The 26,300-nt window shown below is 37.8% G+C and overlaps 1 protein-coding gene across 2 annotated transcripts in view; it reads right to left on the bottom strand.

The window, feature by feature from the left end:
• Positions 1–26,300, bottom strand: part of Ndfip (Nedd4 family interacting protein) — a 64,994-nt gene that overhangs the window by 16,560 nt on the left and 22,134 nt on the right. For both annotated transcript variants that reach the window (XM_067143215.2, XM_067143216.2), the window contains exons 3-4: positions 13,079–13,307; positions 12,813–12,998 (exon numbers count right to left, since the gene is read on the bottom strand). In XM_067143215.2, coding sequence (XP_066999316.1) covers positions 12,813–12,998; positions 13,079–13,307 — 415 coding nt within the window. The remainder of the gene's footprint in view (positions 1–12,812; positions 12,999–13,078; positions 13,308–26,300) is intronic.

The raw sequence follows: 26,300 nt of genomic DNA, 5'->3' as shown, positions 1-26,300 counted from the left end.
CCCTTTATCAGTGTTTGAAGGGTTACTTCATTCCCATAAAGTTCTGATACAATACGCTTCATCGTTAACTGTCAGTACATAACCTTGAAGTTCTGGAATACTCCTTGGTCAAGAAGCTGAGAAAATAATTTTACATTTGATGGGAAAAAGACGATCTTCATATTTTGCAACTTAATTGTGTCTGGATGCAATGTTGCATTAGCAAGGAATAATAACACTTTTCGCTCCTGGCGAATCATATTTCTGTCCAATTGTCCTAGCCACTGTCATTACTTCTCTGGTCGCTTTCCAATCAATGCCAACTTTGTAATATCCATATTCTTAAAAGACCTTGGATTTGCAGCTTTGCCTATCACAAGGGGGCTTCTGTTCTGTGCTCATACTTGCACATAACAAGACCATAAGACGTTCTTTTGCAATTTTCCCCCAGTGCAATGATTTCCTTTGAAATACAAAGTTTATTACTTGTAATACAAAGTTTTGTCAGGTAAAGCATGGAAAAATCCAGTTTCATAGGTGTTCAAAATATTTTTCCAGAGAATACCTGTCTACGATCCAAGGTATTTTTTCTTACCAGTTTTCAACAATCTGCATATTAACACTGGATGATTCTCCACAAATCGCTCTGAAGCTGATACCATGTCGTTTTCTGAAACTTTCTAGCCAACCACTTGAAGCTTTGAAACCTCTAATACCTAATTCTGCCAAGAATTCTAACTCTTTCCCTTGTATCATTAGTCATGACTAGAGCCCGGATTTCCATGCACTATTAATCTCAAATATGCATGCATTCATGCACTATCATATGGCAAAATATGCACAATAAATTGGAAAATATGTACTATTAAAATTCAGTTCCTTTTGAATCAATGTAGGCTACAACAACTACCGTAATTTCTCCAAATTGTCCTGATTTAAGCTCATCCGTTTAAGTCAGCATATTTAAACACAAAAAATGACCTCTCTACATCATAAGAAGTGACAAGTGCATACTTAAATAACATTTGGAACAAAGTGAGGTCAAATTATATGTCTTTTGCACTTTCACCATAATGCATCATAAAAGTTTGACGAATTCAAAGTCAGGATTTGAACGGATCACTTTGTTCGACCTATCTCTAGCTGCCACAGCTACTTCTCCGAGCGATGATTGCAGACACTTTTGAATGTCCTCAATAACTGGTAACTATTGCCTGCTGCAATAACAAAGATGTGTGACAAGTGAGAGTTCCGGGTAGGACATTCCAGGATAAGAATGGAAGAGGGTTCAGTGCAAAACCAAGGTTTGTAAGCTGCTATTTCAGTAACGCGGTGATACAGAAGTGTGATACAAGTTTTGTTTTGTTCGTCTAACATACTTAACGGACTTGACCGGCCAGACAAAGGGTCAATATCTGTCGCAATCAAATGGATCGATTTGTCAGAATAACTGTACATAGCCCTCACAATTTTCTCATTAACGACCAGCAACTCAAACGTTAAGCAGGACCACACTCCAGCTTCCAGCCAAGAGTAATTTCAATCTTCTGACATCCAGAGAGTTTGTCATTTAACACTGTTTGAAGAACACAATAAGTTTTAGAAGTCTGTCTCTGGGACATCTTGGCAGATTTTACTTGCTAAAACAGCTTCAGGCAAAAGAGACGATACAGGGGTCCTTTCCTTATTTGGAAAATTTTCTGTTTTAAAAAAAATTATTCATTCTCTTCATTAGGCATCTTTATTTCACCATGGCTAAGCTCTGAACAATCAGCAAGGAAACTATACAAAGGCAATGGAAAAAAAAAAAACTTACCAGACATCTCAAGGATAATGTATAGGAGCAAAATAAAAGAAAGGTCCTATCCAGATTAATCCATTAATTTCTCAAAATGTTTGATATATGAGGATGGTATTCTATGAACGAGCTTCATTTATACAACAATATTTCTCTACAGTTAAATACAATTTATACTCTGAAGCCCTCTTAAAAAATATAAATATAACCACAATAGATGTGAAGGTGATATTAAAGGATACTTTACAATCACAATATTAAACGAGGAAAATAAGATCATCTCTGAAGCTCTGCACCTTACTAGCAATGCAATAATTTCAGTCTATTCCAGTCAACTGCGAAAGACAAGTCTTTTTCTGCAGAAAATTACAGGCCAGTCAGCTTGATTTGTTGCATGTAAGCTCTGGGAAGCATTATTTCTGATAATTAGACAAAGTTGCAAAATTACTGCCTCGTTTGATAGAAGCCAGTCTGGGTTTAGATAAGGTTATTCTCCAGTGAGGTTCACCATAGGATGTACAAGATAGACAGGTCAAATGGACTATATCACTATTAACCTGTTAAGTGGGGAGGTCATAAACAAAAAAATTCCTTCATAATGGGGAATCATTTTCAGTAACATTTTTCTTTAAAAAGAAATAGTTTTTGCCAAACTAAACCCGCTTAAATATTATATTATGTTAAACGTAGCATAATATTATACATTGCAGTGTAAATTGCATTATTATTTACAATTAAAACGATTTTTCATTTCATCCAGTGTCAGTGCAAAAATTGCAAATGTGCCGTATCATATTCACAGTGGAACCTCGATTCTCCGTCTTTGGAGGGATCACGGAAAAGCATACTGCGGGGCCGGCTTCAATCATTAATTACCGGTACGTGACTTAAAAATCTCTTAACTTTACATTCAGTTTTACCGGGGAAACTTTGTCAGTTTCCTCTGAAAACTTCTTTCAGTTCAGCAACTTTGATCAGTCAAACTGTTCAAAAAACATAACACCAAGACCAACAACAATCGACCACAAGTAGTTTTTAATTTCCTAATCTAATAAAATAAAGCACATTGGATACAAAAGTGCCCAATATGATGGCGAAATCTCATTTTTAAAGTCTCACATTGTAATTTGGTCACCGGTATACTGTTCATAGTCAGTTTAAAGAAATCTTGTACCACGTAAATTAGGCCTACATCGACTTTTAAAGGTTATGTTGAACTCGAGAATACTGTTTTGAATGTACTGTAAGTATTGATTCAAGTTCTCGAATGCATTATTTTCAATTTTGCCTGTCACTAATCACAATCAAATTTGGAGAAAAAAAATCATAACTTCCGAAATTATGGTTATTCGTGACCTTGAGCTCAGCTGCAAAGCACGCTCGCTGTACAAGTCTGTACGAGAGCGAAATGATACAAAATTTTAAAGGTAACATGCGCAGATAAAACGACTGCGGTTTTCATTACATAACACAAAAAAGTGAAATTCCCAGTCTTATATTAGGACCAAAACAATAATAGGCAATCCCAAAACATACCATGGCTTTATGTATGCAAGGTGCAACATCGCTTCTGGTATCGATAGCATAATCTTATACCGTACAAAACCCGTTTAGTGGGCAATGCGGCGAGATCCGTGGCTAAAAGTTGCTTGCTCGGTGGGGAACACGGGTATATCCGCCGATTCAAATTATTTCTTTTTTCTCAGTTGCCTGCCTGCAGAGGTTTATGTATTTTTCAGCAGCGTATTCTGGACGAGTCTAACCTCTGATGTAAATTTTTTCAACTATGTTCTTCCAATACCAATGTGTCATCCACGAGTTGCATCATAAAGAACACAGCTTACGTCCGGGCAAGAACAACCTAAAGGTTCGTGCTGAAGCTTTAGCTCATCACCTAATCATCCCTTGGATGCAATAATATTGCTGTAGAAGGGATTCCTAGAGATTATGATACTGAATAGACCTTTCTGATGACATTTTACTACTGTGATCTGATTTATTATCCCCATTCTTGAGTTATTCCTTCACGACTGGAGTGTGTGTTTACCGCAAGTTACACAACATTTATCGTACGCATTCATAATACAGGCACAATTCATGATTTCCATCCAAACTGCAGAGACCAGAGTTCTATTCGATCATTTTACTTAATTTTTTTCCTGCTAATATGTCTAAAAGGAATTACCGGCCCCCACCATTAGAGGAAGAAAATGTTGTAATTTAGTGGGGAGAATAGTGACCGTAGTGAAGTAAGTTCTGCCGAAGGGGAATTCGTAAGTCACAGGAACTTACCTGGGATATAAGTACTGCAGCCATGAATGTACAGGGTTCGGGCCCAGCTAATGCGAATGTTCAGCATTCGCGAAAAAGACAACACGTGTTCGATTCCAGTTCAAGCAGCGATCATGACAGTGACATTGGTGACAATAATACAGATTACAATCCAACCAGTGCTAGTTCTTCGTCACTTTATACTGAAAATGGACAAAAAAGATCACGCATCCATCCAAAATTCCATCGTGATGTAAAGTGAGAGTTTTTAGGGAAAACAAGACCAAGCGAAATATTTTAATTATTTTTTTATGACGAGATATGCCAGAACATAACTGAACAGACACAAGATGGCCAGCAGGAATTCGCACATAAAACCCAGTTTAGTAAGATGACACAAAGGTGGAGACTAAGACCGGGTCCGAAATAAAAAAGGACGAAATAAAGCATCTTATGGCCATACTGTTGCTGCAGGGAACTGTACGGAAACCTAAATTAGGACACTATATTTCTCGCAATAAATTGTACACTATGCCTATTTTGTATGAGCTGATGACACAGAAGAGATTTTTTGTCTTCGGGCTGAGAGGCTCAGAAGGTTGAGGCGATGGCCAGCTTTCTGACCCTAACTTGGCAGTTTCGATTCTGGCTCAGACCGGTGGTATTTGAAGGTGCCCAAACACGTCAGCCTCTTGTCAGTAGATTTACTGCCATGCAAAAGAACTCCTGCAGGACTAAATTTCGGCACCTCAGCGTTTCTAAAAACCATAAACGTAGTCCCCCACACACCCCTCCAACCCCTTCACAACAGCCGACAACATTATCAGAAGTACAAGGTACAATACGTGACAGACAGCCAAGCAGCAAACATCTCAACCACCCCACAGCAGTAAGTAAATTTTCACAGAACTCACACACTAGTATTCAACTTTTATTTCAATCAGAATTTCTAATTCAATCATTTCGACTTGCAGATATTCACCACCATAAGAAAGGAAAGAGCCACCATTAACGACCTTGGATTCAAAAAGTGAACAATTTCTAGACCATTAGTCAACGTCAAACAAATAGGACTATCCACAAGTTATAAATACTAAATTGGAAAGTGATTGAGTAATATTCAATGCATGTTGGCAATGATTACAATAATTTATGCTTATAACTTGCAAACAACATAAAAAAGTTGTCTGTCACTTATTACTTTGGACTGTCAATTGAAGTTTACGTCCAACGCACATAATAGTGATTTTAATGTTTTAATGTGTTTAAGAGTTTTGCTTATGAGCTATTTCACATCATTCTAACATAATACGCACTGTAACAACGCAATAACTAGTTACCTGCCGCATTAGACAATCAACAGTGCAGTCAAGCACGTTAAACCATGTTTACTAATGTTTTATTTTGGCTAGCCATTTATTTTATTGAACTATCAACACGTATCTCTCTATTTAGTGTAAATTATTATTAAAACGACTATAATATTAACTATTTTACAATTATTCAACTAAGTTCATTTCATACAGGACTAAATATTCGTAAGACTGGAGATCAATTAAACTGACTAGGCAAACACCTTTAAAAATACTCCGACATACTCATCACGTTAAAGAAAAGATGACTCATATTAGTTCTTACATATGTACATTGAGTGTAATAAGAGCATTTAATTTTTGTAATTGTAACTATGTCAAACATTGAATTCTTAGCATGGGTATAACCATTATAAAATTGTTGAATTCTAGAGTACGTCATTAGCTCTCAATATGAGGCATAGTATGTAAATGCAATTCTAGTGTAGCTGAGGATGACCTTCTGAGAGGTCGAAACCGGTCCTACATGTGATAATAAAATAGTATTGATTAGGTGGAACTTTTCTTTCATTTATGACAATTAATATAAGCAACACAAATATTACTCCGAATCGGAATACAGTACAACCTCGATTATACAATCTCGGAAGCTACGTTTTCCTGTATTATTCGTTCGAATTATGTGATCCCGTGAGCATCCTAATTAAATCACGTTCGTTGTAAAAATCCCGCATTATCCGTTCCTCAAAGCAACGATTTCCCGTATCAACCATACAGAAATTTCAGGTCCAATTGACACTAAATCCTCAATCACGCGTTTTTCAAGAAAGTGTATCCCACGATAGGATGGCTACGGCACATCATAGTTTCTTTAATCAACTTCGCATCACGTGAAAATGCCATCACCACATCTTTGTTTGAGACGAGTTGCTGAATAAATCTCCTGCTTGGTATTCCCGGTTTGCAGAGTACTAGTTTAGAATAGGAGAAACGTGGAATGAAGGTACATTTAAGCAGTTCATCTTGATACTTATTCACGAGTACCGCAGGCTCAGACATTACTGATAAAAATTTAACACACGTATGGACTATACTGCACTCAATGACTGCAGGGAAGGTGGATGGATGGCCTACTTTTATAGGAGGAATGTGCTGTGGTAATGAAACTCATGATTTGAGTTTGATGTATTTCTGTTCCTATTGGAAGTTAAGTTGGTAACAATTGAGAGATGACAGTCATCTTCTGGGGTAAATATGATTTACTTTGCTATGCCATCTATGTTACTGATAATGTACTATATGTACCATATTTATGCGAATAATCCCCGCACCCTAATTTTAGGAAGGCTCCTTTTGAAAAAAATTAAATGAACTAAAATTCCTTCCACTGAAAGAGTAACACAGGCAAAAACAAACATTTCACATCACTCCGCGAGGTCCAAGTAATCGTTACGCAAATATGAACGTGTAAATTTACTAATATAGCTACTTTGCCTGAACATACTTGAGAAATACTTTATCACTTCTATAAAATATATTTGCCATAAAAATGATCAAGTAGGCCTAGGCATTTCATTAATCTGAACTTGCAGTAGGCTCGATTCCCTGCAGATTGAAAGATTCGTTGTCTCTTGCATCACTAGAATCCTCTCCTAAATTACTTACGAATTCGTTACACTCCACGTCTAAAACACTTTTCACATGCAGTCTTTTCTTTACGTGGATATTGACACGACCGGTGGTGGACAATTCTTTTTCGTGCAATGTAAACAGTTGAAACAGACACACCGGAGAACTCGGATGTTAATTTTCCGATAGGGTAAAACCTAGTTAATTCGAAGTCGTAGGGATGAAAATCGGACCTAGAATTACGTGATTTCGAATTAACCACCCACTCGTACTTCAGAAATGCCAACCCTTGCCGCGTCAAAAAATATTCTAAGATCCGTCACAGTTTCAACCTTTCAAATACAATGGAAAAGAAATATTTTCAAATTGTATCCAACAAGGTGCATTTGCAGTATTCAAATAATGCACTTGGATAACTCTCTGACAAACAAACTCACGCAACGAAAGAAAAAAATATATTCAAAGACAAGAAGTCTATGCTGGCTCAGCTGTGCAAGCTTTATTCATTGTAGTACTGTACTATATGCATTTTTAGAGGTCTTGTATTTGCACGGAAAGTACCCGAGACCCTTAAAACAACATGGCTTATCAAACTTTCCTATGATGAGGGGAGGAAGTCTTTCACTTCCATCTGCATTGCAACACAATACAGTGACCCCACCCTCCTTTTAAAAAGTCCGTTTTGGCTATGTATTAAAAAAACAATGCAGTTTCATTGGCATTGACAATACTGTTCGTTGCGTACGAATTGATTATAATTATGAGCCACGCTTTTTCACCTACTGTTGGCATCGCCAAAGAAAATCGCCAGTGTTCGCGGATTCTGCTTCTTCGCACACTGCCTGTTACGTGATACTGTAGTGTTCCTTAAAGCGCTGAATACAAAAGAATTAAGATTTCACTCGAACTTAGCAGCTATGAAACAAACTGTCAACACACAGAAGTGAGTGAAAGTGCAGAAAGCTACCCTTGCACATTCCGGAAGACGCATTATATCGTGACATGGAGAAATTTTGAATTTAAATTACTGTGTAAAATACTATTTTTTTAAATGTAAAGGCAGTTTTAAATTAAAAGTCTGAATTGTTTTCCACTTAAATATGACATATGGGGGCAGTTTTCTTCTATCTGCGGTTACACGAAGCATAACTGTACACCCAATAACGAAAATTAGGTGAGCCAGGAGCGTGTTGCCAACATTGACACAAATAAAACCCACAACCAAATTTCGTGCCTCAACTTTTTAAAAATATGCGGGGATTATTCGCGTAAATACGGTATATCTCATGTACACTTCAAACTATCAAGTAACTTTTAAGCTCTTTAGTCTTTTTCAATAGTGAAATTACCAGCGTTTCACCCCAGTGTAACAGTGGGCTCATCAGTTGGATTGCTACACCTTTCTAAGACATTGGCAGCTAGTGCGCTGTTGAGACATCACTGCAAGCCTCTATGTAGGACAATGTAGTGACAGTGCACTAGGGGAAGCATGTGCCTCCACTTGTATAAATGCCTACCTTTGGCCTTTATTTGATTTCTGATATCAAGTAACTTGTTAGCTAAGTGGAGAAGCTGATGGTCTATGAGTTGAAGATCACTGGTTCAAGATGGCCTAATGCCAGGAATTTATAACAGGTAAGTAAAATTAGTATAACATGCAAATATGCAAGTGATATAAATAAGTATAAAATGGGATAAGTGGATACTGGTGAAGTAAAGGCAGGAGGAGAAGGAAAGTGAAGAGATGGAAAGTAAAAGGAGAAAATTCTTCAGTAACTTATTTTCTCACCACCCAAAACCCCTCCTACCGAGGAGATCCCATAAGTATGTTGTCATAGCTGCGCCGGCAGATTCTGGCCTTGTTCCCAGGCTGTAAGTTTCACTAAGAAGAAAAGTCCTCTCAGTTTTAATTACGGTGTTGATGGAGTGAAAGTACATCACAGGAATCACAGTAGGTACACAGGTGTTAATATACGGAAGGATCTTCATTGGTCTAATCACATTGACGGTACTGTAAGGAAAGATTACAGATCTCATCACATGGCAATGAAGGGATTTAGGTATTGTAAGGATGTAAAGAAGAGGGAGTATAAGTCACTGGTAAGACCAAGCAATTAAGAGTATGGTTCAGTGTATGGGACCCATGCCAGGATTACTTGATTTGAGAACTGGAAAAGATTCAACGGAAACCTGCATAATTTGTTTTGGGTGATTTCAGACAACAGTGTAGTGCTGCGAAAAAGGTTCCAAACTTTGGACTGGTAAGACTTTGAAGTAAGGAGATGAGCTGATGGACTAAGCAGTTGGTTCTGAGTTGTCAGTGGAGAGATGCCTTAGAATGACATTAGTAGAGATTTTAAAAGGAAAGATCATCTATCTATCTATATATAAAAACTAGCAATTACCCACGGCTTCACTCGCGTAGATTTCGTAATTCGATCAAAGTAATCGTTCCTCGACATTGTATTAAGACATTACTGAAAATTCCTAAAGTATAAAAACTCATCCAAAAATTGAGTTTCATTTACCCCAGAAATTCTTTGTAAACCATGTTTGTGGTATTACCTTTTGGAGCTAACACAACCATGCAACATAGAACTATACATGTGATAAACAGTCTTCTCTCAAGTCGAAAAAATAAATACATGTTTATTTTTAAAGGAGATTCCAAATACCTATTCCCACATCTGTAACATCTTCAGTTTTTGAGATACACATAAGTATCCCCATAAAAAGAATTCAACCCTTGATCAGTCCCTCACCCACCCAAGTGTATTTTCCGAAAAGAAAAACACATGTTTATTTTTAAAGAAGATTCCAAATACCAATTTTCACGTCTTTAACATCTTCAGTTTTTGAGATATTTATATCTTCATAAAAAGAATTCAAATACTTTTTCACCCCAGCCTGTTGATTTCTACCCCTCCAAAAAATGTGTGTTTCTTTATTTTTGAAGGAGATTCCAAAGACAAATTTTCACGTGTGTAACATCTTTGGTTTTAGAGATATAAGTATCCTCATACAAAGAATTCAACTAATATTTCAATCAATTCACCCCCCTACCCCTTAAGGGAATTTTCCAAAGACAAAAGATTTTGTGTTTCTTTACTTTGAAAGAAAATTCCAAATACAAATTTTCATGCTTGTAACATCTCCAGTTTTTGACATATAAGTATCCCCCATGAAGAGAATTCAACTCCCCGTTAAGTTGGTTTCACCCCACCCAAAAAACAAATGTTTATTTTTAAAGGAGATTCCAAATACTAGTTTCCATGTTTATAACATCTTTAGAATTTTTTGTATATATATTCATACAAATAATTCAACTAATTTTTTTTTCAATTACCGAGCTCGATAGCTGCAGTCGCTTAAGAGCGGCCAGTATCCAGTAATCGGGAGATAGTGGGTTCGAGCCCCACTGCCGGCAGCCTTGAAGATGGTTTTCCGTGGTTTCCCATTTTCACACCAGGCAAATGCCACGGCCGCTTCCTTCCAATTCCTAGGACTTTCCTCTCCCATCGTCGCCGTAAGATATATCTGTGTCAGAGCGACATAAAGCAAATAGCAAAAAAAATTTCAATTCTTTCACACACACACAGGATCTAGGCATAGAAATGAATAAGTGATGTCCAAAAGTAGCCATCTCCCCATTGTAAGAAAAGTCCAACATACTACGAGACAGAGAAGTTCAGTCATGGACGAAGTTGCCGCACAAAGGAAAGGACGTTGGACTCTTCCAGGAATACATGACAGGGAACAAATGGATAGGAGATCAACAAAGCTTATCTTGTGCGGAATGGAGAGAGGACATCAAGATGACAGCAAATGTGTGCGCCGTTCCGTGCCGGGAAGGTCCCAGGACAACACCCTCTGTCAGCGTTGCCACAAAGAGCACGAAACTCTCCTGGGAGCCTGTCCTCATGGCGAGGTATTGAGAAATTCCCGCCATCATACAATATGACACATGATTGCGACCTCACTGAGGGATCACGGTTTCACGGTGCACGAAGAGGTCTCTGGCCTAGCTACCAACGGGAGTAACAGGCATGTTGAAATTATAGCCTTTCAAACCAGCTAGCAAGCAAGCAAGCAAGGACTAATCTTAGATCCCACAATACGCTTAAGAGTCACACGTTGGCCAGGCCAAAGAGGTGGATGCCGAAAAGAAGTCAATTTACCAGCCAACTGTAAACTACTATAAAGATAAATATCATCTAGACAATATTTCCGTCCATGGGCTCATGATCGGAGCTCGAAGCACAATCCCTAAATTTCTTGTACAGCTATGGGATTCTCTCGGTCTCAACCGGACACAACTTCACGACAACACTATCGCCGCAATACAAAGTTCAGTGACCATACTCCGCAATCATCTATATAACATTTAAAGAACCATACATCATGTCATATCCCAAATTCATTGCAAATTTATTCCTGAGCCTTGTGGTGGTAATTTCTATCTGGCACACTAGCAAACTCAACAGTAACTTAGAAGACAAAATACTGTGTAGTCGACATACTTTGTCCTTGTGGCCGCCTCCGCATGGGGGAATAATAATAATAATAATAATAATAATAAAGGAGTTTCCAAATACCAATTTTTTACATCTGTTTTTGAGATATAGATATCTTCATTATAAAAACTCACCCCCTTAACACTGGAATATCCAAAAATCCTCCCAAAGTGAGCACCTACACCCTAAAACAAATGTATCCCCAAAACAGTGTATTTGACACATCGCCTCCTAAACCACTGTAGTAATTTCAACCAAACTTTGTACACTTATTTGCTATCTGGAGACGAGCACTGTGGGGGTAAGCCATCCCTAGCCCCTTTAGGGGTGGGAGGTCAGGGGGGATTAGTTATAAAAATAATCAAAAATAGTGTCGAATCCATAGTTTATGGGGTCGCTGACATGAATAATGACACACTGGATTTTTTTAAAGTCCAAGTTTTGCCCCTTTGGAGGAATAAGATATAAAAAAATAATCAAAAATAGTTTTGAATCTACAGTTTTCTGGGCCGCTGAAATGAATGTAACACTCCAGATTTTTTAAAGTCCAAGTTTAGCCAAATTTGGGGGAGGGGGGTAAGGTATAAAAAAACAATCTAAAATAGTGTTGAATCCACAGTTTTTTGGGGCCACTGAGATGAATAGTGACACTCCGGATTTTTTTAAATGCCAAGTTCAGCCCCTTTTGGATGGCGGAAAGGAGGGCATGAGATATAACATAAATGAAAAAAAGTGTCGAATCCATAGTTTTCAGGGTCGCTGAAATGAATAGTTACACTCTGGATTTTTTTTAAAGCTCAAGTTCAGCCAAATTTTCGGTGCGGGGTGATGGAGGGGGAGAGTGAGACATAAAAATAAACTAAAATGGTGGCGAATCCATAGTTTTTGGGATCGCTGAGATGAGTAGTAACCCTCCAGCTTTTTTTGAAGTCCAAGTTCAATCCATTTTGGCACAGGGGTGAGAAAGGGCGAACAAATAAAATGACCTAAATTATGAATGTATGTGTGTATTTTCCAGCATAGCTGTCAACTAAATTTGGTACAACTATTACTTACTATCTGTGAAAAATGATCTAGGAGCAAGACACCCCTAAAAGCCTCAGGGGATGAAATATAAATATAACTAAAAACTACCGATATTAGTGTCGAATACATAATTTTAAGGACTACTGGAGCAATTTAAACGAAACTTGGTACACATATGACTTACTATCAGAAGACTAACTGCGTGGGTGTAAGTCACTCTAGCATCCTTAATGGTGGGGGTAACTGGGTGAGTTTTCAGATCACCTACTACTATTAACTTACCAAATGCCATGATGAGCCACCAGAGCCAACTGTTCTCACGTGATGCTAAGTCTGTAGAATGTTTTACAATAAGAGTCCACTTGGCAAGAGAGAGACCAAAACCTGAAAGTGCACCATAACGGGCTGCAATTGTATGACAGAAACACATCAGCAGCAGAAAACCAATCCAGTTGAAGAGGAAAGCAACTGGAACAGAAAACCACAATGATCAAACTTCATCTCAGGACATTCTTCTTTAATCTACACGGAAGCCAACATTTACTCACCTAAAAAAGCAGTAAAGAACATAAAATCTGTGCCAAGGAGACCAGTCTCATTGTCTCCATCGGGTGCCTCGGTGTCAATCGCAAGAAATGTCAGGGGCATGTGAGTCTGTTCTCCCTGCAGGTTTTTCTCTCTCTGTACTTCCTCATAAGTAGGCAACTTTGTAGCAACCTCATAAGGTGGGGGTGCAGAGAAGTCAGGTTTTGGGGGAGGAATGTCTTCACCATCAGCCTGTAACATATGAATGTAAAAAAAATTCTGAAACCAACACAAAAGGTAACAAATTTTCTTAAATACTGTACTGTAAAAAGCTATATCATAAGGATAAACTAGAAAATTTAGAACATTAATTAAAACGGTATCAATCTACAAATATATCTCTCAGACAATTCTCATGGGTATCAAAAAATCGTGTAGTTTTATTAAACTCACAGCCACGAGACCTCCAGTTTTAAGCGGAATTTGAATCACAGAGACGACACCTCATTGCACACATCATACTTGCACTGGCTGGGATTCAAATAGCGGCCGCATAAATGAAAAGTCAGTGCAAAAGCTGCTCAGCTACCACATCTCCTGATGGCTATGTCTACCTTCAGATAGAACTTGCAACACTTATCATTATGCTTTGGACTAGCGATCAAAAACCTCCATACCCTTAATATCGTTAGCACATACTGCATAATCCTTCATAACCTATATGGATTTAGTGTCTCCATCATTAGGAATATATATACATGAGCCTAGGATTGGCAGCAAGGTGGCTGAGATGGAACACAGAACTTAAAGACATGAGAGAGTAGCATTTTACAATAGAAGATTTAAAATACAACACAAATACACTCAAAATATTGAAAGATACACACTAGACTAAAAATAAAAATCAACAAGCAGAGAATAGGAAGAGTGATTCCAGAAGCAGAAAGAAAATTACGTTCAGAAAGGATGAAATGGTATTGAGCTGACAAAAAGAAAAACCTCCATAAACCTGACTAAGTAGTCCTATGTTGGCTAAATGAAAATAAATATAACAACTATTTATTATTATTTATCGTATGATGAAAGGAGAAATATCAGCTATTTACAAAATATATACAAAAATACGCACATATATACACACACACACTATCTCAAGTTCATAAAAATATTCACAATACTATGTCCAGATGATTAATCCACTCAACGGCTTCTTGTGTTAGGTTGTGGAGATCTTTCATCGAGCCTCTAAATGCTCTGACGGGACATCGAGCTCTATATGATACGTGGTTTGCTGCTCTTCACCACAGTCGCAATGAGGAGAGGACTTCCACCCCTACTTGTTCAGTATTGCTCCGCATCTTCCCTGGCCAGTCCTTAACCTATTCACTACACACCATTATCGTCTGCAGGCTGCTCCCAAGGAATTTTAATTAATTAATTAATTAATTAATTAATTAATTAATTAATGATGTGTCAGGGAGTTCTGGTTCTGCCATTGGTTGTTCCAGGCATCTAGTATTTTGAAGTGATTGCATTGCAGATTGATTGCTGGTAACCACAATGGCTGCCTGGACTTTAATCGCTGCGGTAATAATACTGGACAATCTGAATGTATTGGCAACAGTGGGTTGTTTTCAATTTTCTTCCATGCGTTCAGCAATGACTGAGATCATCTTAGGGGTGGTGGAGGAATATTACTTAAAACCACTAGCTAGTGCATGTTAGTAGATCGAATACATCCTGTGATGAGGCGCATTGCTTGATTGAGCTGCGAGTCTGCATGTCAATTATTTTAGTGTGAGCACTGTTTAACTATGTAGAACAGCAGTATTCTACAACTGAGTATGAAAGAGCCAGAGCTGTGGATCTAAGGACTGTTGCATTGGCACCCCAGGTGGTCCCTGTTAACTTCCGTAATATGTTATTCTGGGTTTTCCCCCCCCCCCTAGTGGCTTTACGTCACACCGACACAGATAGGTCTTATGGCGATGATGGGATAGGAAAGGCCTAGGAGTTGGAAGGAAGCGGCTATGTCCTTAATCAATGGTGTGAAAATGGGAAACCATGGAAAACCATCTTCAGGGCTGCCGGCAGTGGGATCGAATCCACTATCTCCCGGATGCAAGCTCACAGCCGCGTACCTCTAACCGTAAGGCCAACTCGCCCGGTGGTTTTAATTTTAGCTGCTACGTTCTTGAGAAGCATTTTCATACCTGCCAACTTTACAAAACCAAAAATCAGGAGATTTTAATATGGACAGCAGGAAAAATCAGGAGTTGCAATTGGTCAAAACTGCTTATTCTACACGTCTTGCACAACACATACAATATCCTAGCAAGCTCAATGCATCGTGTCATCAAGTCCACTTTTAAATGAACACATATTTCCAGGGGAACTGAGTAGAATCTAAATCCACAAATATTTTACTCTCATATGTATTCATATTCAGTGATACCTAAATATACAACACCGGAAAATATATAAAAACATGTATGGTATGACAGACCTACCTTCCTTCCATCTTACTGATTTACATAAGCATCACCATCAGCAGAAAATTGCTGTTGATTAAAAGAAGCAGCAGTGGCAGATTTTGCCTGTCTGAGAAACCCTCTGTCAAAGGTTTGTTGAAAGCAGTTGCCCTGTAGCCTTGATTTTACTGTCGACAACCTCTCCAAGTTTTCATCATGAATAAGATGACTTGAACTGTGTTCGTGTTTTAGTCACCTGACTAAATATCGTCCCACATTCAACATTACTGTGAGGTATTGTTAAAATACCAAGAATAACACAAACTAATCTATCAGTGAAGTACATTCGAACTGATGAGAAAAATTTCTCCACGTCATGCTGAGATGCTCTACGAATTGGGAAGTGCAACTACCAATGACCGAGTCAAAATCGTTTTTCTGGTTTCCCCTGCTGTGGTAATCGACTTCCAAAAGAGAGGAGGATTTAACCACTGAAGGCCGTACAAATTTCAATATCAAATTCCTTAATGTGTCCAGCAGCAGATCCTGCAGTAAATGGATGTGAGGCACACTTCAGTGCAAAATTACGTTTGGTTTATCAAATGTAGGAATTACATTTGGTTTATCAAATGTAGGAATAAAATTTGATTAAAAAAAAGACATAAAGCCTTACTTAATTTTGATGAAGGGAACATAAAAATCCTTCAGAAGACAGACTGCATTTAATGAAGGAATTCTGCTAGTTGTTTTGGGTGATTCATTGGTTCTTTTCCTTGAAGGGGCAGCACCCTCTACTGATGTTTGTTTAATCGTTAGAATATGGTAAATTTTGAGACTTCCAAGCTGACTTGTCTTACCAGACTTCACTTCATGATAGAGTAGACTGGACAAAGGCTGCCACTGTTCGAACAACCTGGATAAACATTTGCCCACAGAAAGCCAATTGACGCACACATGCTTTAAAATTTTCCTTGGCTCTACATTGTATAATTTGCTTTACCTCACACCAACTCAAATAGTAGTCTTATGGCAACGATGGGATAGGAAAGGCCTTGGAATGGGAAGGAAGCAGCAATAGCCTCAATTAAGGTAGAGCCGCAACATTTGTCTGGTGTGAAAATGGAAAACAACGGAAAACCTTCTTTACAGCTGCCGCCAGTGAGGTTTAAAACACCATCTCCTGAATGCAACCTAACAGCAGCGTGCCTCTAACCACATGGCACCAACTCACTCGGTGCGATTCCTTAACTTTGTACATATGATGGCTTCCCCATTATCACACATTAAATTCAATAACACTTCTAATAACAATTAAGAACAATGCCATTACAACTTCAAACAATACAGGAGTACTATGGTATATATTATAACACTTAGGGTGGCGTGCACCATCTTGGAGCAAATTACTACGGAAGTAGCGTTTACTAAAGAAGTCCATACTACAGAAGTAAATTACTACGGGAGTTATTTACTCCGGAAGTAACATTGGAGAGTTGAAGTACAATTTACTCTTTTAGTTACTACTATAGAAGTAGCGTTCATTACTCGCAGAGTAGTGTTGTGTTTGTGTGTCTTCTTTGACGAAATCTAAATGAATAAGGTTATGTGCGATAGGAAACGGGGGGAGAAATGAAAGCGAAAAACATAACTGCTTGTTAATAGAGATAATGATGATCTATGTAAAGGATATAGGGTGTAAGAAACACAACATAAAGATGCTGGATAAGAAAAGAAATACATGGAAAACCATGACAGAAGAATTCAATGCTTCAAGTGACGGAAAATGCAGTGAAGAGTAAGTTAAGATTCTATGAAAGGACTTAAAAGTGAAGGCTGAAGCAAAGCAGAAAGTCATGGACAAGCGGGGAAAAATTAAAACTGATGGTGGCTTCTTCATACAGATCGCCTACATCCACAGCAAAATTTTCCCATTTTCACACCAGGCAAATGATGGGTCTGTACCTTAAGGCCACAGCTGCGTACCACTCCTAGGCCTTTCCTACCCTATCGTCACTGTCGGTGTGACGTTAAGCAAATTGAAATTGAATCAGTCATTTAAGAAAGGGCACATGTCCAGAAACGCAACTTTTCAGGAGGAGCAAAAAACTGATTTAAAAGCCAGTCTTGCTAGTTACGTTAAATGTGTGTATTTTTTCCGTTAGTGTTAACGATTGTGGGTAGGTTACGTTATAAAATATGGAATACAAATGAAGGACTTTATGGTAATTGGCAGATAAAAAAATAGGATATATGCCCTTTCTACAATGATAGCTGAATGAAAATTAGTTTTGGAGCAAAAACGCTTTGTTTATTCAAATAACATAGACACACTGGGTCGTTTTTCCACAATAATAATCATTTGAATGATGACAGTTAATCACAATCATCGTCAGTCACACGAACAGTTAGTCATGCAAGTATTTCGTTGTAAAAGTCTTTGTACTGCCCCTGAATGTACACTTCTAGACGCTTTAGGTCATTCATCTTATTCCTGTCAATAGAAATTGGTTCGTCGTAGGCTAGTTCGTTAGGAAGTTGAACGTTGCTGTCTAGATGCAAATGGAAGATGTGTTCAGTAAGGCCATTGATGAACTGTTTTGTCCGTACGGTTCCCGGATCATTGGCAGGGTAAAGAAAGTGCATGGATGATGCTGGCTGGAAACGAATTTTCAAGTTCCTCGAAATTCATCTGACAACCCCCCCTCCCCCCTCTTATAAAATTTCGGCCACCATGCAGTAAAGTTAAGAATATTACTCGTCTCTACCAGAATGATGGTGAACTTGTCATGACGTATAGGTGCCCGTAAGATGATTTCACAATATTGTTTCACATCATAAATTCGATCAATTTTTTAACAGTTTGTTTAATGATAGCAAAAGCTCTATCACAGGCATTGAATGAGTGCCCTCGCATAGGGAAGTAATGGTGAATGGTTTCAAATCGCTTCATGTCAACAAGTGCTGCACGTAATATGATCACTGTATGATTTTTTTCCAGCCCTACAGCGCCATCAGGGAACATTCGAAACTATTTTACACTCTTTGGTACACATGTTTGGATATAGTCTAACAAAAAGCTATACATTTCATTGGCACCTGTACGAGCTTTACCTTTCTAGTAAACATAAAGCACTGACGAATTTGTTTGCATATTGTGAATGCCAAACGTGTTCACCCAAAGCTGTCGAATGTAGAATATGTCCTGCACTGGTAGTTTTGGCAGGGGAAGGTTCTGACAATAATCAAAACACAGTCCTAGTATTTCGGGATTACTCTTGCATTCTAATGTAGTTTTCTTCAGGCAGAACAGGCAGATGTTCCTTCCGGTAAGCAAAGAAGTCATTCAAGAAAGGGCATTTATCGAGGGATATGTGCCCTTTCTTAAATGACTTCCAAACAACACCCAAATGAACCTTAAATATCAGCATGTTACTGGCTGGATAAGTGACCTTTCTTTTGTGACAAGGTGCGCAAGGATGAAAAGAACGTAAATCTGCAAAGAAACAAATAACGACAATTTGGACATGTGCCCTTTCTTAAATGACTGATTCAATTAAAAAATACCTCTTCCAATTTCTGAAAAGTTCACCGTTGTCACCGGGAGGGCAAAAAAATGGGTATATGCGTGCAGTCACAGTCAATTGCACCCACGATGTGTGGAAACCTGCCAACGTGAAGAATATCCTTTTATTTTCCGAACAATCATCACGATTTGCAGGCGTACCTCCCTCTTAGCCTCACTAGTGCTTTAACCACGTGATGAAAGATATGGCCAGCAGTTGTGTGGTAAACGTTAATTAGATCACCGGCAACTGTACTGAAATGTTCCTGTACGAAACACTCGTACGGCACACAGCAATTGTAATTTGAGGGATACAACAAAATTAAGAGAGGAATTCAGCTGTAAGTGATCTCCAAATAGATTCAGAAGGAAAGTAAAGGATTCCTTCCCAAGACCAAAAACGTTCGTGAAACTCTCCGTGTGCACATTATACGGCTATCGCCTTTCATGTACTGTACGCACTATTACATTTCCCTTCATTTTCTGCGTCGAGATCATCAATATAATCTAAGTAATCCATAAAGTTTGAAACGTCTTCCTCTCATATACGGCACGATATTATCATTAGTCAACAAGTCAAAACCTAGCTTACTCCATGCACGACGTGGGAGTAAATTCTAACATATATTCGTGCATTATTTACTTCTTTAGTAATACACTACAAGATGGTATTCTTCAACATTTTACTCTTGTAGTAATTTAGTCCAGGAGTATCTGAAAGGACCGAAATACTTTGTAAGTAATTTACTCTTGTATGGAAGTCACCAAATGCTGACTTCAAGAGTACTTTACTACGGAAGTAGAACTTACTCTTGGTTGGTGCACGCCACTCTTATTGTCTCAAAACACAACTGTTGTTACAAGGCTAAAAATTACACATCTCTATACCCTCACAGGAAGTATGTGAGCGAGATGATCGGTCTCTTCCAAAAATAGTATGAACTCATGCTCCACACATGTGAATCAGATGCCATTACTTAGCAAATTAATATACGGCATCACGCACCTGTGCGATTATGCGAGGCGCAATGCTATTATTTTATCTATATATATAAAACATGTCATGACTGATTGAGTGATTCATCATCCCAATGTAGTTGGTTCATCATTGGACATTATAAATTTTCCAACTAACTCATTCCTGGTTGCCAGCGTTTCGCCCCAGTGTGCTAAATTGGGCTCTGGCAACCAGGAATGAGTTAGCTGGAAAATTTGTAATGTCCAATAATGGATCAACTACATTGGTATTATAAATTTACTCATTCGGGACAAATATTTCAGGTTCTCTATGGGAATCAACATCTATGTCACATGATTCATCATCGCCGAGTCAAAACTACTGAACATAAAGAAATGAAATTTTGAGGATAGGCCTACATTATAGTGTAGGTGCTCACTAAGGAAGGATTTTTGGATATTCCATCGCTAAGAGGGTGAAAGAAGAGTGAATTTTTAAATCAGCATATCTAATTCTCAAAAACTTAACAGTTTAAAGAATCCTTTTTATGAGGATACTTATATCTCAAAAACTGAAGATGTTACAGACATGAAAATTGGTACATGGAATCTCCTTTAAAAATAAAAAAACTTGTATTTTTGTATTCTGAAAATCCACACAAAGGAGGGGTGAAAAAAAGTGGAAATTCACAATAAGTATATGTGAAAACTGTAACACGTTACAGGCGTAAACATTGGTATTTGGAATTTCATTTAAAATAAAGAAACACTTATTTCTTGTTTTCAGAAAATCCACTTAAGGAGGTGGAAAGAATTGAAAATTTGGGTACATTTTTAAAATGAGTATAGGCCCTATTTACAGTATTATATCTCAAAAACATAACATGTACCAAAAATAGAAATTTGGAATCTCCTTTAAAAATAAACATATATATTTGTTTTCAGATAATTCACTTAAAGGGGGAGAAAAAAGTGAAGGAGGAGTTGAATTCTGATACATATATCTCGAAAAGTGAAGACGTTACTCTAGGGATGTTCGAATAATGCCTTAGTGCAGTACTGAGGAATGATTACTTTTATCAAATTATGAAATCCACGCGAGCGAAGCCACGGGTAACAGCTAGCCAAGTAACAAATTAAAACTTGCCAGAATTGCCTCCAAATGGCTCCTAAAATCTCTAGAGAAGTCACTAGTCGCTATCTTTGAAATTCTGTCACTAAATTACTTAAAAAGAACTTCAAATTTAGCGACTAGTCTCTAGAATCAACTTGACTGATGCGAAAGAACACGAACACAGCACGCGAGAACAAGAGATTGACAGTCGATATACGCTTCGCGATACACAGAATTCAATATACATCGCACATTCGCACACATTTCTCGTATTAATAAATTGATATTTCATCTGAAAGCGGCCAATGAGCGAAGGACTTCCGGCCATTGGCGTACAAAGTTGAAATAGTGGGCTTTGAAAACAGATGTTTGAAGCAAATACAGTAGAGACAATACGCGGCACTTCCGGATTTAGCCTTGTTAAAATAGGAAACAAGTCGCAAGTGGCGCTCCTTGTGGCTTGACCTGAAAATTCACGCTAAATTCAAACATCAATGGAAATGTATATACGGAAATGGATAAATAAATTACGTCTAGAAAGTGTTACTAATATATTAACTTCAAAGTTGCTAAAGCAATTCTGAATAAATGAATGAAGAATTATTTAACAGGTTATTATTTAAAGACTGAAATTAGACATATAATCAAGATGTGAAATGGACTGCAATGAAAGGGCTTGATCTTTCATTTATGCATTACTTTTTTAGCTTTAGAATTCCTGCCTGAACGTTCACGGCTAGATTTTTCTTTTTTCTCATTTAAAAGCATTGTATCATATTAAAACACTTGTCAACAAAAATATCGGCATATTCCTTACACACACATATATCAATGAATTTACATTTAAGAGCTGGACAATTTTCCTTTTAACTTGAAGCCTATTAACAGAAAGAAAATGTATAATTTTAGCCTCAAAAGCATTCAAACTTTCCCTATAAGTAAAACTTGCCATAATGCCATTACATTAGGGTAAAGCAAATTTTCATCATCATATTGTTTCAACAAAATATGTACATTTCTTAAATCACCCATATTTTCTTCAGTGCTTGACAATGCATTACGGCATTCCAAATGGGGTAACTTGGAACACACCCAGCCAGACTCATATGCATATGTATTTTCCTGAATCAAATCAAGCCCACAGATCATACCTACAACAACATATCGGTATTAAAGGTTAACTGCTGCACTATACAATAAAATGTGCTTATTATATTTTAAGTCAGTTAAAATATGGGTCGAGCAGGTCAGAATATTATTAAGTACTATAAAAATTTCTGTCACTGGAAGAATATATATGCAAACACAATATTACTTACATTTTCTTGTTACGAGAGAAACTGAAGGAAGACCGTGCATTCTTCTCTACTTCATAGTTACTGCAGCCAAACACAGCACATACCTTTCCCCTCATGTTGAGAGGAGATATCAAGGAATGACACACGCTACCATTTAATTATGTGAACTCACTGAAAACACATAAATAACACCAAAAACTTCACACACAAATACACGTGCCCTTATGACAGAATCAGTAGTTCTCAGGTCAATCCGCTAGAGAGAGCTCTAATAGCTGTCCCTCAATATCTCGCTGAGTGTCGCATATGGTCTCTACTGTATTTGTTTGAATTTCATCAAAAAGAAAAAAAAAAGCTAAAATCGGGAGGCAGGAAAAACTGTCGAAAATTGTGAGTCTAGTATTTACAAATTCTTATTTTTATTATCCACTCAATTCAGTACATAGAATACTTATTGTCTCTAAATGGGGCATTATAATACAAACGTTAATCGGGACATGTTTCGCTGCTGTATTGAGCATCTTCAGCCATCTTTTATACGATTTTCTCAAGGTTGCGTCATACATTAAACCTTATTTATAATAATTTTGTTCATTGAAAATGTTTTACACAATGCATTTTTTGTCACTGCTTAAAAAATAAACAAGTAAAAATTGACAGTTAAATTGTATCATTAATGGACTAGACGTTAATTACATAATATTGATAAAATGTCGTCACTATCCAAAAAGTGAACAAAAAAAGAAAACAAAATCATTAATGGACTAGACGTTAGTGACATTATATTGATGTCCAAGTCATATTAAATATACCAATTAAATTGAAAGATTTGGCTAATTCTCATTTGTTTCTTTATTTTTCAAATACTGTTAGTGTATTTATTGGAGTTTCAAATGACATTTTATCAATGAAATTAGTGAAGAATTTTTTTCTGTTGTGTTTTTGTTAATTGAGAAACTAACTTACTCAAGATTTTCGTATGTTTCTTGTATAATAACTGAATGAGCAATGGGAACTGATGCAAGTTCATTTTCATTGTAAAGAAGAGCACACTTCAAACTGAATTTAGGGGAATCCGTAAAAGGTCTCCAGTGAATGGAGTCATAGTTCCAGCATAACATCTGGAACATTGTTGCAGTAAACCAAAAATCCCTTGTCAGAAAAGAAGGGTAGAAATTATTCTTTGCCTTATCTGTATCAATAGTACATCATCCCTGGTACCTACATGTTCCTTTCACAAACTCTAAACCCAAGCACCTCAGCAGATTCCTTCGTAAGATCAAGATTTCCAACTAAGTCATTTAACACACTTTGCTTGAGAAGTTTGGGTTCTTTCCCAGCAACTTCTGGTGAGAAATCGCAGTCAAAGGTAGCACCCGCTATTTCTGACTCATCTTCAGACGAGGAGCCATCATTTAATTGTTCTGGACATTGCGGTATTGGTACATCAGGGCCATGAGGAACGGGTAAAACTGTTAATGAAATATTACTTGGATACACAATCTTACCTTTGTTCCTGCTGTTAAAATCCTTCACATTCAGCAAACAGAAGGAGCAGTGAGAACTGTGGTCTGTAGGTTGTCACCACACCATTGGTATTCTGAATGGCAGTGCTGTTCACTCATCATTCACCCACTGTTGTAACTGCTATACATAAGTCATACAAACTTCAGTTTGACGCCAAAAGTACGCATATTAGGCCTTTCTTACGAACTCTATTGCATTGTGCCGCTGTTTAGCACGAAATTTCCACATGTATTTCAGAATATATCTGGACTGTTCATGCAGCCACGACATGACATGTCGATACAATCAATATAAAGATTAGCACAGTGTCACTCACGTACAGGACACTACCTACTCTCATTAGCAAGTGCAGTACAACCCAGACTGAAGTGCAGAAAGCACTGCAACAGAACGGTGCCAATTTGCAAAACCTGCTGTGTTGTACAGTGTTGTCAACTCTAAGCTGTGAGTTAGGCAGGGTTGCCAGGTGGCTACAGGAGTTTGCATAATTAATTAATAAATATATAAAATAAGAGTTTTGCTCAGAATTTGAAAAGAATGGTATTTCTGTATCGGTCATGTCCACAGTAACAAGAAAATGTACTTTTTACTTTTCCGTAATTTCTGTCTGTCCGTCTGTATGTATGTACACACATCACGAGAAAACGGCTGAAGAGAATTTAATGAAAATCGGTATGTAAAGTCGGGGGATGAGCCGCTACAATCTAGGCTATAAATAATTTTATTCACGCCGAGTGAAATGGTAGTTTAGGGGAAGGCCTTAAATTTAATTCTCGAATATTTATATTATTAGCGGTCCTATCGATAAATACTATATAACTAAAGTTATATAGAATTAAATTTCCAATCAGTTATGTCTTATACATTTTTACCGTACCGGCTCTGATAACACAGATATTAATGAATTTGTAGTTTTGTTGCTAAGTCCATATCAACGCCTAGCCATGAGAAAATGGGTTAACAGAATTTAATGAAAACCGCTGTAACTAATTTTATTCGGCCGAGATGAAATGGTAGTTTAGGGGAAGGCGCCTAAAATTTAATTTTTATATACCGGTACCTATGTTATTGGTGCTATCGAAAAGTACTACATAACAAAAGTTATAGACAATACAATTTCCGATCATTTATGTTTCATTCAGTTTTACTGTACCAACTATGAAAAGGGTGGTATTTCAGAAGGCCTACTATATCGAAAGCGCCTAACACTGATCAATAACAACTTTACATTGACCATTGTTTGTTGTGATGTTCTTCGTTTCTTATGGTCCTGCTCAACTCCGATAGATGGGATTACTACTGCATACCGAGTATAACAGCCCGACTGAACATTAGCGGGAAATAGCTGGGGAGTTGGAAAACTTTCTTCTTTAGCATGCCATTCCTCTGGTTCATGTAGCCTCCATGGCTCAGACGGCAGCGCGTCGGCCTCTCACCGCTGGTAAACGTGGTTCAAATCCCGGTCACTCCATGTGAGATTTGTGCTGGGCAAAGCGGAGGCGAGACATGTTTTTCTCCAGGTACTCCGGTTTTCCCTGTCATCTTTCATTCCAGCAACACTCCCCATTCTCATTTCATAGCATCTGTCAGTCATTAATGTATCGCTGGGAGTGGCGACCCCATCGTACTAACAGCCTATATATATCCTTCATTTATTACATCCCTGACCCGGCCAATGACTGGAAAACAGGTTATAGGTTTCCATTTTTCATTTTCCTCTGGTTCATACATTTTCTGATACTACAGGTACGTAACACACTGGTTCATCATGATATTCCAGTTATTCGATCCCTACTCTGACGCGCTGTTTTGAATGAGTTGTATGCACACTTACGGCAAAGGCTCACTTAGTAGTAGTAGTAGTAGTAGTAGTAGTAGTAGTAGTAGTAGTAGTAGTAGTATGACCTGGTCTAGAATTACTATTTAAGCCTATTTCAAATTATAGCACCACAATTCACTAAATAACTCACAAGTCAACCCTGAAAAGAAAAGCTTCTTCCTCTTCACTTTTATTAAATTCTACATTTATTTAATTCCAAATTAGCAGTGAAGAGGGGGCTTCTCTGACTTGGAAGAAAAAATTGTCTCCAAATCAGATAAGTTTTTCTGTTGCAATTGTAGTGAATTTAAATTTTCCGACTCATCGGGTACTCCTCGGAAACATATTAGTAAAAAGGCATAGTTTTTGCCCTGGGACTCTCCACTACTCGCCTTCCCACCCCTCCCCCCCGCACCGCAGAATAAAGACTAAGAGTGTTCACTGATCAGAACTGTCTGCGACTTGGTCATTCCAGCTCTGGAATTCCAGCATAGTAC

The sequence above is a fragment of the Anabrus simplex genome, chromosome 3 (genome assembly GCF_040414725.1).
Source record: "Anabrus simplex isolate iqAnaSimp1 chromosome 3, ASM4041472v1, whole genome shotgun sequence".
Lineage (NCBI taxonomy): Eukaryota > Metazoa > Arthropoda > Insecta > Orthoptera > Tettigoniidae > Anabrus > Anabrus simplex.
This window is presented reverse-complemented; position numbering and strand designations above follow the sequence as displayed.